This window comes from Thalassophryne amazonica, chromosome 2, assembly GCF_902500255.1.
Source record: "Thalassophryne amazonica chromosome 2, fThaAma1.1, whole genome shotgun sequence".
NCBI classification, from domain to species: Eukaryota; Metazoa; Chordata; class Actinopteri; order Batrachoidiformes; family Batrachoididae; genus Thalassophryne; species Thalassophryne amazonica.
The window spans coordinates 71,293,428-71,307,342 of NC_047104.1; the positions used below are offsets into that span (position 1 = coordinate 71,293,428).

Here is a 13,915-nt window from a genome sequence, read left to right on the forward strand (position 1 = left end):
CACCAGCAACCATAGTCAATTGTCTTCCGGGGGCCAGAGCAGGCGACATTGAAGGAAATTTGAAACTGCTGGCTAAGGCTAAGCGTAAATTTGGTAAGATTGTAATTCACGTTGGCAGTAATGACACCCGGTTACGCCAATCGGAGGTCACTAAAATTAACATTGAATCGGTGTGTAACTTTGCAAAAACAATGTCGGACTCTGTAGTTTTCTCTGGGCCCCTCCCCAATCGGACCGGGAGTGACATGTTTAGCCGCATGTTCTCCTTGAATTGCTGGCTGTCTGAGTGGTGTCCAAAGAATGAGGTGGGCTTCATAGATAATTGGCAAAGCTTCTGGGGAAAACCTGGTCTTGTTAGGAGAGACGGCATCCATCCCACTTTGGATGGAGCAGCTCTCATTTCTAGAAATCTGGCCAATTTTCTTGAATCCTCCAAACCGTGACTATCCAGGGTTGGGACCAGGAAGCAGAGTTGTAGTCTTACACACCTCTCTGCAGCTTCTCTCCCCCTGCCATCCCCTCATTACCCCATCCCCGTAGAGACGGTGCCTGCTCCCAGACCACCAATAACCAGCAAAAATCTATTTAAGCATAAAAATTAAAAAAGAAAAAATAATATAGCACCTTCAACTGCACCACAGACTTAAACAGTTAAATGTGGTCTATTAAACATTAGGTCTCTCTCTTCTAAGTCCCTGTTAGTAAATGATATAATAATTGATCAACATATTGATTTATTCTGCCTTACAGAAACCTGGTTACAGCAGGATGAATATGTTAGTTTAAATGAGTCAACACCCCCGAGTCAGACTAACTGCCAGAATGCTCGTAGCATGGGCCGAGGCGGAGGATTAGCAGCAATCTTCCATTCCAGCTTATTAATTAATCAAAAACCCAGACAGAGCTTTAATTCATTTGAAAGCTTGACTCTTAGTCTTGTCCATCCAAATTGGAAGTCCCAAAAACCAGTTTTATTTGTTATTATCTATCGTCCACCTGGTCGTTACTGTGAGTTTCTCTGTGAATTTTCAGACCATTTGTCTGACTTAGTGCTTAGCTCAGATAAGATAATTATAGTGGGTGATTTTAACATCCACATAGATGCTGAGAATGACAGCCTCAACACTGCATTTAATCTATTATTAGACTCAATTGGCTTTGCTCAAAATGTAAATGAGTCCACCCACCACTTTAATCATATCTTAGATCTTGTTCTGACTTATGGTATGGAAATTGAAGACTTAACAGTATTCCCTGAAAACTCCCTTCTGTCTGATCATTTCTTAATAACATTTACATTTACTCTGATGGACTACCCAGCAGTGGGGAATAAGTTTCATTACACTAGAAGTCTTTCAGGAAGCGCTGTAACTAGGTTTAAGGATATGATTCCTTCTTTATGTTCTCTAATGCCATATACCAACACAGTGCAGAGTAGCTACCTAAACTCTGTAAGTGAGATAGAGTATCTCGTCAATAGTTTTACATCCTCATTGAAGACAACTTTGGATGCTGTAGCTCCTCTGAAAAAGAGAGCTTTAAATCAGAAGTGCCTGACTCCGTGGTATAACTCTCAAACTCGCAGCTTAAAGCAGATAACCCGTAAGTTGGAGAGGAAATGGCGTCTCACTAATTTAGAAGATCTTCACTTAGCCTGGAAAAAGAGTCTGTTGCTCTATAAAAAAAGCCCTCCATAAAGCTAGGACATCTTACTACTCATCACTAATTGAAGAAAATAAGAACAACCCCAGGTTTCTTTTCAGCACTGTAGCCAGGCTGACAGAGTCAGAGCTCTATTGAGCCGAGTATTCCTTTAACTTTAACTAGTAATGACTTCATGACTTTCTTTGCTAATAAAATTTTAACTATTAGAGAAAAAATTACTCATAACCATCCCAAAGACGTATCGTTATCTTTGGCTGCTTTCAGTGATGCCGGTATTTGGTTAGACTCTTTCTCTCCGATTGTTCTGTCTGAGTTATTTTCATTAGTTACTTCATCCAAACCATCAACATGTCTATTAGACCCCATTCCTACCAGGCTGCTCAAGGAAGCCCTACCATTATTTAATGCTTCGATCTTAAATATGATCAATCTATCTTTATTAGTTGGCTATGTACCACAGGTTTTTAAGGTGGCAGTAATTAAACCATTACTTAAAAAGCCATCACTTGACCCAGCTATCTTAGCTAATTATAGGCCAATCTCCAACCTTCCTTTTCTCTCAAAAATTCTTGAAAGGGTAGTTGTAAAACAGCTAACTGATCATCTGCAGAGGAATGGTCTATTTGAAGAGTTTCAGTCAGGTTTTAGAATTCATCATAGTACAGAAACAGCATTAGTGAAGGTTACAAATGATCTTCTTATGGCCTCAGACAGTGGACTCATCTCTGTGCTTGTTCTGTTAGACCTCAGTGCTGCTTTTGATACTGTTGACAATAAAATTTTATTACAGAGATTAGAGCATGTCATAGGTATTAAAGGCACTGCGCTGCGGTGGTTTGAATCATATTTATCTAACAGATTACAATTTGTTCATGTAAATGAGGAATCTTCTTCACAGACTAAGGTTAATTATGGAGTTCCACAAGGTTCTGTGCTAGGGCCAATTTTATTCACTTTATACATGCTTCCCTTAGGCAGTATTATTAGACGGCATTGCTTAAATTTTCATTGTTACGCAGATGATACCCAGCTTTATCTATCCATGAAGCCAGAGGACACACACCATTTAGCTAAACTGCAGGATTGTCTTACAGACATAAAGACATGGATGACCTCTAATGTCCTGCTTTTAAACTCAGATAAAACTGAAGTTATTGTAGTTGGCCCCACAAATCTTAGAAACATGGTGTCTAACCAGATCCTTACTCTGGATGGCATTACCCTGACCTCTAGTAATACTGTGAGAAATCTTGGAGTCATTTTTGATCAGGATATGTCATTCAATGTGCATATTAAACAAATATGTAGGACTGCTTTTTTGCATTTACGCAATATCTCTAAAATTAGAAAGGTCTTGTCTCAGAGTGATGCTGAAAAACGTCTTCAGTTAATTCAAAATGCTGCAGCTAGAGTACTAATGGGGACTAGGAGGAGAGAGCATATCTCACCCATATTGGCCTCTCTTCATTGGCTTCCTGTTAATTCTAGAATAGAATTTAAAATTCTTCTTCTTACTTATAAGGTTTTGAATAATCAGGTCCCATCTTATCTTAGGGACCTCATAGTACCATATCACCCCAATAGAGCGCTTCGCTCTCAGACTGCAGGCTTACTTGTAGTTCCTAGGGTTTGTAAGAGTAGAATGGGAGGCAGAGCCTTCAGCTTTCCGGCTCCTCTCCTGTGGAACCAGCTCCCAATTCAGATCAGGGAGACAGACACCCTCTCTACTTTTAAGATTAGGCTTAAAACTTTCCTTTTTGCTAAAGCTTATAGTTAGGGCTGGATCAGGTGACCCTGAACCATCCCTTAGTTATGCTGCTATAGACGTAGACTGCTGGGGGGTTCCGATGATGCACTGAGTGTTTCTTTCTCTTTTTGCTCTGTATGCACCACTCTGCATTTAATCATTAGTGATTGATCTCTGCTCCCCTCCACAGCATGTCTTTTTCCTGGTTCTCTCCCTCAGCCCCAACCAGTCCCAGCAGAAGACTGCCCCTCCCTGAGCCTGGTTCTACTGGAGGTTTCTTCCTGTTAAAAGGGAGTTTTTCCTTCCCACTGTCGCCAAGTGCTTGCTCACAGGGGGTCGTTTTGACCGTTGGGGTCTTTCCGTAATTATTGTATGGCTTTGCCTTACAATATAAAGCGCCTTGGGGCAACTGTTTGTTGTGATTTGGCGCTATATAAATAAAATTGATTGATTGATTCTCAAATGTCAGTGTGTTCGATTGTTATATGATATATGTAACTGAAATTGCTGATCCAAACAACCAATGATTTATAAAGGAAAATAATGGAAATCATCAGGGGTGCCCAAACTTTTACATACCACCTTTATATTTTCATGCCAAGAATAAAAATTTTCTTAAGAATTTTGACTTATTTTTGTCTGTCAATTTATTGGGAGATAGCAGCCCTAATAGAAATTGGGCCAGATCCTTATAGAGTCTCATCTTCAGTATAGAACTGATTTCCTTAGTTACACAAGACCAATATTTAACTATTTTTGGACAACTCCGTAAACAATGCAAATATGTCCCATTAGTTACGTTGCATTTAAAACACAAAGGTGACCTATGTGGGTCTGTTTTGTTAAAAAAAAAAGTGTCCTGTGCTGTCTATGCTGTATTTTATACTGGGTTTCTTTGTTTATTGCTAACAAATAAGTGAATGGAACGAATACAGTCTTTCCAGTCTTTTTCCATCATAATGATGTTGTAGATCTTCCTCCCATCTTTAAATCATTTTACCAATATTATGACCATTATAATGTTGTAAAACAACACAAGACTGCTTGATAATACATTTCTTATCAGTAATATCCAGAACAAACTTCTCAATAGGTCCTGTAACATTATTTCTTGGGTGGTCTTAAAATTTGCCTGAATGAAGTTCCTCACCTGTAAATAAGTCCTTCTGTGGAATTCCATATTTACACTGAACTTGTACAAATGACATAAGGACATTACCTTCAAATAAATCACCAACCACTCTTAGGGCCTCTTCACACACAGTGCGAATTTGGTCAATTTGCGCATAAAGTGCTCACAAAGCAGGGATTGTGTGCAAAACGTGTAAAATCGCACCTGCCTCCAACGCCTTGTACACCTGTTGCTACAACTATTTGCGCACACCAACGGCTGAAAGACGCTGTGCGAGCCCATTGAACCCTCTCATAACAGGTGCCGCCCAAATTCCAAGTGACACGCATGAACATCTAACACTGCTCGCATGGCACTTAGAAAATGTGTGGCCATTCGCACTATTAACATAACAGTCAGCAGACAATCATTGTCGTGCTGGCAGTGAAATTTGTCTAAGTGCCCCATGAGTGTGGCTTTGGTGTGTGCGTTGAACTGACAGGAGGTGTGGCCACCAAGAGAAGCAGCTGTGGAGATCTGTCGATCTGGACATCCCAGCTGGACAATACGTACTGTGTTTGGACGGACATGGACTAACAACTGCCAGCTGTGATGCTCGTGTGTCTGCTTGCTGTCATCACGTGGACATTAAAAAACATATTGCTGTGGGGATGGGCTGCAGCGAGCAAGCACGCGCAAGGCGTGCACATTGACAGGCTACCCCCAGGTTGAAACGGACTGTCAGATCATAACACACAGCAGGCGATATGACTGTCACATCACCCATGTGAGCTCTGTTCCACATGACGTAGTGTCTGTGCTGTGGAGTGCCGTCCACAAGACACGCGTGGGCCGGTTGGATGCACCGGACCAGCAGATGTGGACATGAGAAGAGTGAACTGGTTCTCATTCATGTTATTTCATGACTGTATTTCTGTGACCATGGGTCATCTACAGAGGAACAGATGGATCATATTTGTATTGCCCGCTTGATAAATGCAGTGTTTTTATATGGTGTTCTGGTTTATTTCATTTTAAATACATCTATCTCCTTCCTCATATCAGGCAGGTTCCCGCAGCTTTCACAGGACAGTGATCGTAGCTCAGTGGTAAAGTTTCTGACTGGCAATCAGAGCTTTTAAAAGGTGCGGGTTCGATGTGTAACCACATCGTGCAGCTGCTGGCAGTGTATTCCCGCGTGCACGAACCGCTGCACCGGCATCATGCATGCCTGCCCCGCTGCGCGATGTTTCATGGTTTGATCTAGAGCATGACACGGGAGTGGATTTTCACTCCTGTCCCATCCCGCTCCCAGGAAAAAAAAAATCCCATCCTGTCCCAATCCTGGACTGGAGTAAAAAAATAAATCCCATCCCGTCCCACTCCTGTAAAGATGACTCCCAATCCCATCCCGCTCCCACTCAAAATCAGTCCCATTCCCATCCCACTCCCACGTCTCGCGCCGTGATGATCAATCAGGGACTGAATATGTAGTGATGTGGAGATGTCTGGAATTTGACTGAAGATGTGAACATGTCCTGTATCTGGTAGCAGCCTGTGAGCAGGACTTATGTCTCTTTTGTCCTTTATTTCACAATTATGACAGTTTTTGGAGCGAGCAGCAGCACCACAGCAAGCAGCGGAGTTTCTTTCTCTTTTTACTTTACGGGCGCGCGAGCGAGCGAGCGAATCGTCTGTGGAGAATACTTTATTAATTAACTACACAGATGTATAATAAAGCAAATGGTGACTGGTTTCTAAACACAATTATGACAGAGATTTTTTTTGGGAAAGAGCGAGGATCAGCCCTGCAGCAAGCAGTGGAGTTTCTTTCTTTCTTTTTTTTTTCTACGTGCGCGAGCGAATCATCTATGGAGAATATTTTATTAACTACACAGATGTATAATAAAACGGTGACTGGTTTCTAAACACAATTATGACAGTTTTTTGGTGGAAGAGCGAGCTGCAGCAAGCAGTGGAGTTTTTTTTTTTTTTTTAATTGTTTACATGTGCGCGCGTGAATGGGACAGTTGGTCCTCAAGTTGGGTCCTGCAGAGGCGGAAGGACCGCTGAAAGCAGCCGTCATCCAGACTCAGCTCCTGCTGCAAATAATGATACTCTCTGTATTGGGAGCTTTCCACAACAACTCGCTCCGTGTGATCAAGGTCCGTCATGTTAACTTGACTGACAACCGGAGCCGGCGAGTGGAATGGAAGCTCCTCCTATTTGATGACGCACCGGGGCGAATTTTCGCAGCAAAAGCAGAGCGACACACCAGGCGAAGGAGGCGCGTCCGTCGCCACGCTACCCCCGCGAATTTGCTGCGTCTGATTGCGCCCGGTGTGAACGTGTTTTGGTTGTTTTAAATAGATGAAAATCTATTTTTGGCATTCCCACTCCTGCCCGCTCCCGTTCATTTTTATTCCCATCCCAGTCACGGGATTGATAAAATTTTGACTCCCATCCCACGGGAATCCCGCAGGAATCACGTGACCCACGGGAATTCCCGAAAAATGTCATCCTCTAGTTTGATCATACAAGCTGTTTCGCCGTGACTCACCCTGAGTTGTACTTTATTCACACTATGTGTGAAAGGGGCCTTATTCCTGTACTGTACCATCTTTGAAATATTGCACTTTTTAGCCCAGGGCAAAAATCTGAGTTATTCATCAGAGGTGTCAGAAAATAAAGATTGGGAACGCCAGAAGTGTATTTGTTCATATCTCACCAAACTTTTACAGTGTTATCAGTCAATAAATTAGCATGTTGTTTTTTCCTTCTCATGAGTTTGCCTATCAGTGAAAAGGGTGTGCACACCCATGATTCAAGTGGTTTGTTTCTTTTCAAATATGCATGTATATACTCATGAATAATCCTGATATGACACAACCAGTTGTAAATCATGGCATTAGGTAGAGCAAGTCCACCTCCATCTTTGGGTAGTTGTAAAGTTTTAAGACTTAATCTAGGTTTCTTTCCTCTCCAGATAAATTTTGACAAATCTCTTTCAATATTTCTCACCAGTTTCCTAGTTAAACATATTGGGAGCATTCAGTAGTACTTTTTACTTAACACCCTTGGAGCATTGGAACATCTGCTGTGTTACTGTATCACTGTTTGACTTTTCTTGCCATGTTTTTTTTTCTAGGACACTGCTAAAATGGAGATCAGAAAGCTGAGTTCTCCACCTGAGCCGGAGGAAATAAAGTCTATGGTCCGGTACGCCAAGAATGTCATTGAAGAGTTTAGGAGAGCCAAACACTACAAGAATATCCTTTTACATATTACCTCTATTCTCTCTCTCTCTCCTCCAAGTCCAACCACAGTTTCTGTTTTTCACCTCTTCATTGCTACATTTATGATTATAACAGTATTTTCCTTTCACCTGCCAGTCTTGTCTGTCACATTTCCATCCAGCGTCGCTGAACTATCAGTTCCATAGTTTGTCCTTACTCCCTTTATTGCTGGCAAATGTCCACCTCCCTGCCTTCTTTTTTTTTTTTTTTTTTGTCTTCGAATTTAACATTATTCCTTGACTCTCTAGCACCCCCCAGTGAGCTGCTGGAGATCTGTGAACTTAGCCAGGAAAAAATGGGAGCAATATTTGCTGACACAAACGTCTACATGCTGCACATGATGTACCAAGCCATGGGTGTGTGTCTGTACATGCAGGACTGGGATGGTGCAATGAGCTACGGTGAGAAGATTGTCCAGCCTTACAGGTAAATAGACCCCATAATTAATTGACATGAACTGTATTGTAATTATTTATGGATGGACCTCATTCATGATGATTGTGTGATATGAATGTCAAATATTTTTAAAAATGTTTTTTTTTTTTTGTACTCAGTTTGTTTTAATGTGTACGCTTTTTCTTATTGTGTATACTACTGCATTAGGTAGGTTTTGGGCCAATATCAAGCTGGATCATGCTAAATTAGATCTAATACTCATGATGTCTCGTTTAATTGACTATGGCCACTGCTTTACTTGATGTATAAATTTTGTTATCGCTGTAGTGTGCACTATCCAGCTTACTCTCTGAATGTGGCTTCTATGTATCTGAAACTGGGACGTCTGTATTTGGGGCTGGAGAGAAAGTCGCAAGGAGTCAAAGCACTGAAGAAGGTAAAGTTGCAAATAAAGTTCATGTTTAATCAACTGTTATGCTGGTGAGACCAGAAATGAAGGACTTTAAGGATTGAAATAATAACACAGGCCAAGGGCAGCATCATTCAAGTGTGACTATTGAACAGTGAGACCAGAAGTGAAGGACTTTAAGAATTGAAATAATAACACAGGCCAAGGACGGCATCATTAAAGTGTGAATATTGAACAGAACAAATGAGCAACAACTGCTAGAAATTCAAAGACGTTCAGGGATATAATGCAAACTTGAACATGTATCAGCCTTGACTCACTGAACTAAAGGTTCTGTTTGTTACAATATGAAGTTTAATGAACTGCATAGCTATATTAAGAGTGTTACATATGTCACAATTTGATCAATGTATTGGCCTGAATATGATTCATCTGGAAAGTATTCACAGCACCTCACTTTTTCCACATTTTATTTTACAGCTTTTTTTTTTCCCAAAATGGAGTAAATTCATTTTTTTTCCCCTCAAAATTCTACTCACAACACCCCAAAATGACCACATGCAAAAAGTTTTTTTTTATTATTATTTTTGAAAATTTATTCCCCAGATTTGTGTCTCCAGACAGTGCTGTCTCAGAGGTCTGCAGACAATTCCTTTGACTTCATGCTTGGTTTGTGCTCTGACATGCACTGTCAACTATGGGACCTTATATGTAGACAGGTGTGTCTTTTCAAATCATGTCCAATCAACTGAATTTACCTCAGGTGGACTCCAATTAAGCTGTAGAAACATCTCAAGGATGATCAGTGGAAACAGGAGGCACCTGAGAGCAATTTTGAGCTTCACGGCAAAGGCTGTGAATACTTAGTACGTGTGATTTCTTAATTTTATTTATTTTTTTTTATAAATCTGCAAAACCTAAAATTTTTTCCCCACATTGTTATTGTGGAGTATTGTGAGTAGAATTTTGAGGAAAAAAAAATCATCTATTTTAGAATAAAGCTGAAACATAAAATATGAAACAAGTGAAGCGTTGCGAACACTTTCTGAATGCACTGTATGTGAAGCCAAGCTGTGAGCAAGAAGCCCCCGCAAAGTCCCATTGTTTAATAAAAACAACATATGCTAAAGAGGTTACAATTTACCAAACAACACATTGTTGTGTGGGAACTGAAATTTGAAAAGTATGTTATTTTGGGTTCCAGTTCACGCATCATTCTTACTCCTGAAGCTCTCCTTTTTCGGTCAATATAAGTTTCAGGTATATAGGATATCAAGGTTGTCATGTTGTAGAGGTGTGCACTACCAAGTAATGGTCAATTATGTGAGGGTACCCACACCATGTTTTTTGTCTTTTTTTTTTTTTTGCACCTTCAGTTTTAGGTGGCATGTTTTATAAATTATAACTTTTGTTTGGTTTAAGCTATTATAGCATTGATGACACCACTTGAAAGATATTTTAATGCTCTTATTAATAACATAACATGCTTTGCTTTAAGGTGAGAACCAGGGACAATACAGTGCTTTGTGCATGTGCACAATAATCGACATTGAGTGAAAATTGTTTTTTCAAATCTTCTTCTTGGTTTGACCTCAACCCTTTTAGTTTTCTCAAAATATGAATCCAGGTATTTTTTTTAAATTATTATATTGGACAATAAAAATAGATTTATGTTTATTTTGTGGTATCTTTGGCTCATTGTAACAATATTACAAGGATCCCTGCTTTACTTAAACGCCAACATTTTCTTAAAAGTAACATGAATGCACAGAAATAAGCAATACTGTGAGGTCCAGTGACAGATCCTTTGATGCAATATACCTGAAATTAATGGGAAGAGGAGAACTTTATTAACAACAGTATGTGGGTGGTCAATTTGTACAGGTGTGTACTATTGATTGGTGATCCATTATGTGACCACTTTGTGATCCATTATGTGACCACTTTAACTACTGTTCAGTAGTTCACAGGAAAGCATTTTTCAGTTTGTTTGCAAAGAAAATTGCAATTTTTTTTATTTGAACAGACTAATATTCATTTTTCTTCATTTTCTGTAAAGTAAAAACAAATTTGATACATTTTTCTTTGTCTTGATTTGGAATCAAATGTGCAGTGTTCCCAATGCATTTGCATGTATGGAAATAAAAGCTGTTATAAGGATTTTGAGCTTTATTATGTCCACCAAGGACTTGATAAATTCATTGGTGTGTTTATTTGTTTGTCTGTTAGCAGGATTACATCAAAACTACTGCACGGATTTTTATTAAATTTTCACCACAGATAGATATTAGCCCATGGAAGATTCCATTAAATTTTGGAGGTAATCTGGATCTGGATTCTGGATCACAATTTCACTTTGTGTAGGCTTTGATGGATTGCATCCAAAAAAAAAACCCAGACCTACTTCACACATTCTCTCCAAATTTGCGCCACAGATGGGTATTAGGGCATTGTGTGTGTGTGTGTGTGTGTGTGTAAAATGTACACACACAAGGTATTTTTGGTGTTTTTCAAAAAGTAACCCAAAATATGTCAGAGGGCTGGGCAGGGGAGAAATCATTTTTTGTAATCAGACCCATTTTATATTTGTGCAAACGTGGTAATCTTATCTGTGGATATTTGTGTGCCTAATTTGTCACTTTTCCTGTTTCCAGGCACTTGCCATCATGGAAGTGGCTCATGGGAAAGATCACCATTATGTAGCAGAGGTGAAACGAGAAATTGAGGAGCAAAAATAGCAAACTACAGCATGGAAAAAAAAGATAAAGAACGAGCCACTGGAATGAAAATGGATTGACTCATCACATCTGCATGGCATGCATTTTTGCATCTGTGGTTCTGCAGTTTTTCTGCCTCTAGGTGAGGCATCTTTTTCATGTCTGCCTTCAAGATGTATTCTGACTGAGGATGATCACATTTTCTCCTTCCTGTTGGACATGGACATTATAGGCTTACAGTGACAGGAATTATTTTTTCACTTCTGAGGCTTAAAGCATTTGAATTGGTTATTTGGTGTGAAATCATCATAGGTTTCTGTGTAATGATCATCATTAAACACACATCTGTTTCAAATGAGAATTATGTTCATGCAAAAAGAATGTTTTGATGCTGCATTTCAAAGAACTACTTAAAAAACAGTATTGTTGAGTCTGATGCTTGTTGTTCTGTGGTTTTGACTGAATCCATCAGCAGATCGTATTTGGCAATTGCATTTTTACACTGGCAGTAGTTACTGCTGCAAAACCATATTGTTCCACAGCAGTCATTCAAAGATTTTTAAAATCTGTACAAGCTGGGTGGTTGTCATGGACTCAACTACTACATAATTACAGTGCATCTTAATTGTATTGCATTTGGCAACAAATTTTCTAGCTTTATTTTTTTGTTCTTTAAATTGTGAACTACTGACCATTCTTCAGATATGCTGCAGCATCAGAGTGAATGCAAAGAACAATTCCTGGAAAAAAAAAATGTAACAGTTTGTTTAGTCTTAAAGTAGTACTGTTTCTGTTTAACAATAGGAAAAAAAGAGATGCATGTTTATAGCTTTGTCTTTCTTCTTATGTGGTTTTGCTGATCATAAACCAGTTTCTTTTGAATTACAGTGAGCTGACCAGTGTTTGTTCTCCGGAGAAGTGGCTGTATTTTACCAAGATGTACTCTTCTAGCTTTGATTTACTTTTATTGTGCTCTCAGAAACATCATTAATGCAAACAGTAATTTGGATTTTTTTTTTTTGTTTGCTTGTTTTTAATTTACATTTTACTTCTAACACCTTTGGTGTATATGTGGCAACTGGAAACAAATCGGACACATTAAAAAGCAACACAAACTTAATCCTGTGCCTCACGCTGTAGCTACAATACGTAGATTAAGCTGGGAGCATGCTGCAAGATGAAACCACCCTGAGTCCTGAAAGGTGTGTGCATTCTCTTGGCCTGTTTGAGTTGCCGGGGTCCTCGACACATGATGTACCACTTTTCTGAAGTGCCACAGCCGATGGTCCCTCACTATGCAAGTGGTACTCCTCATCTGGATTCAATAACTCTAAATTTGACAGTCATTCAAGCAGTACCCAAGGACTCTGAAGAGACATTGTACTAAAGACATCCAGTTGCAACCTAAGACTGCTGGTTTGCATCGAAATTAGGAAGCACCAAGACAGATACAAATGCAGACTCATTGTAACAGGTACAACGAAAGGTAAGGTGCAAGCCTATGTACAAATATAAACCTGAGTAAACTGCACTCAGACTTTAGGGAGGGGGAAAAAGAAAAAAATATAAGTGCAGTAGCAAAAGTATGTACAAAACGATATTTTAGTAGCAGTGGATATTGCACATAAACAGATATTACACTCATGTAAGTGTGGCGTGTGACATTCAAAGCTCTAACATCAGTTGTGTAGAAACTGTTCTTCAATCTATTTGTACTTGCTTTAATTGCCCTGTACAGCCTGCCTCCTGATGGCAGTACCTCAGTGTGGCCAGGGTGGGATGAGTCCTTCAGGATGGTTTTTGCTCTCCTGAGACACTAAGAGTCATGAAGGTCACCCAGTGTGGGTAGAGAGCACCCAGTGATCTCTGCCATTTTGGCAACCTTCTGGAATCCTTTCCTGTTTGCCCACATGCAGCTGGCAAACCAGGTACAGAGGCAGTATGTGAGGATGCTCTCCATGGTAGAGGGGTAAAAAGACAAGCAATCTCTGGTTTCTTTATTTTTCCTGAGAATTCTCAGAAAGTGGAGTCTTTGCTGTGCCTTCTTTGCCAAGTGTGTGGTGTTTCTGTCTCAAGTCAGTTGCTCCTCTATGTGGACTCCCAGGAAATGGAAGTCCCTGACCCTTTCCACACAGGTCTCTCCAATGATAATGGGCTGAATATACGAGGTCTGTCAAAGTATAGGTCTTTTTTTTTTTTCCCAAAAACTATATGGATTTCATTCATATGTTTTTACGTCAGACATGCTTGAACCCTCATGCGCATGCGTGAGTTTTTCCACGCCTGTCGGTGGCGTCATTCGCCTGTGAGCACTCCTTGTGGGAGGAGTCGTCCAGCCCCTCGTCGGAATTCCTTTGAGAAGTTGCTGAGAGACTGGCGCTTTGTTTGATCAAAATTTTTTCTAAACCTGAGGCACATCGAAGTGGACACGGTTCGAAAAATTAAGCTGGTTTTCGGTGAAAATTTTAACGGCTGATGAGAGATTTTGAGGTGATACTGTTGCTTTAAGGACTTCCCACGGAGTGGGACGTCGCGCAGCGCTCTCGGGCGCTGTCGTCAGCCTGTTTCAAGCTG

General features: G+C 40.1%; 1 protein-coding gene across 1 annotated transcript in view; it reads left to right on the plus strand.

Moving 5' to 3' along the window:
- Positions 1–12,228, plus strand: part of smyd2a (SET and MYND domain containing 2a) — a 60,724-nt gene extending 48,496 nt beyond the window's left edge. Inside the window, exons 9-12 of the mRNA XM_034187696.1 lie at positions 7,672–7,792; positions 8,071–8,245; positions 8,543–8,651; positions 11,279–12,228. Of these exons, the coding sequence (XP_034043587.1) occupies positions 7,672–7,792; positions 8,071–8,245; positions 8,543–8,651; positions 11,279–11,362 (489 nt within the window). The 3' untranslated portion in view covers positions 11,363–12,228. The remainder of the gene's footprint in view (positions 1–7,671; positions 7,793–8,070; positions 8,246–8,542; positions 8,652–11,278) is intronic.
- Positions 12,229–13,915: the final 1,687 nt, after the last annotated feature.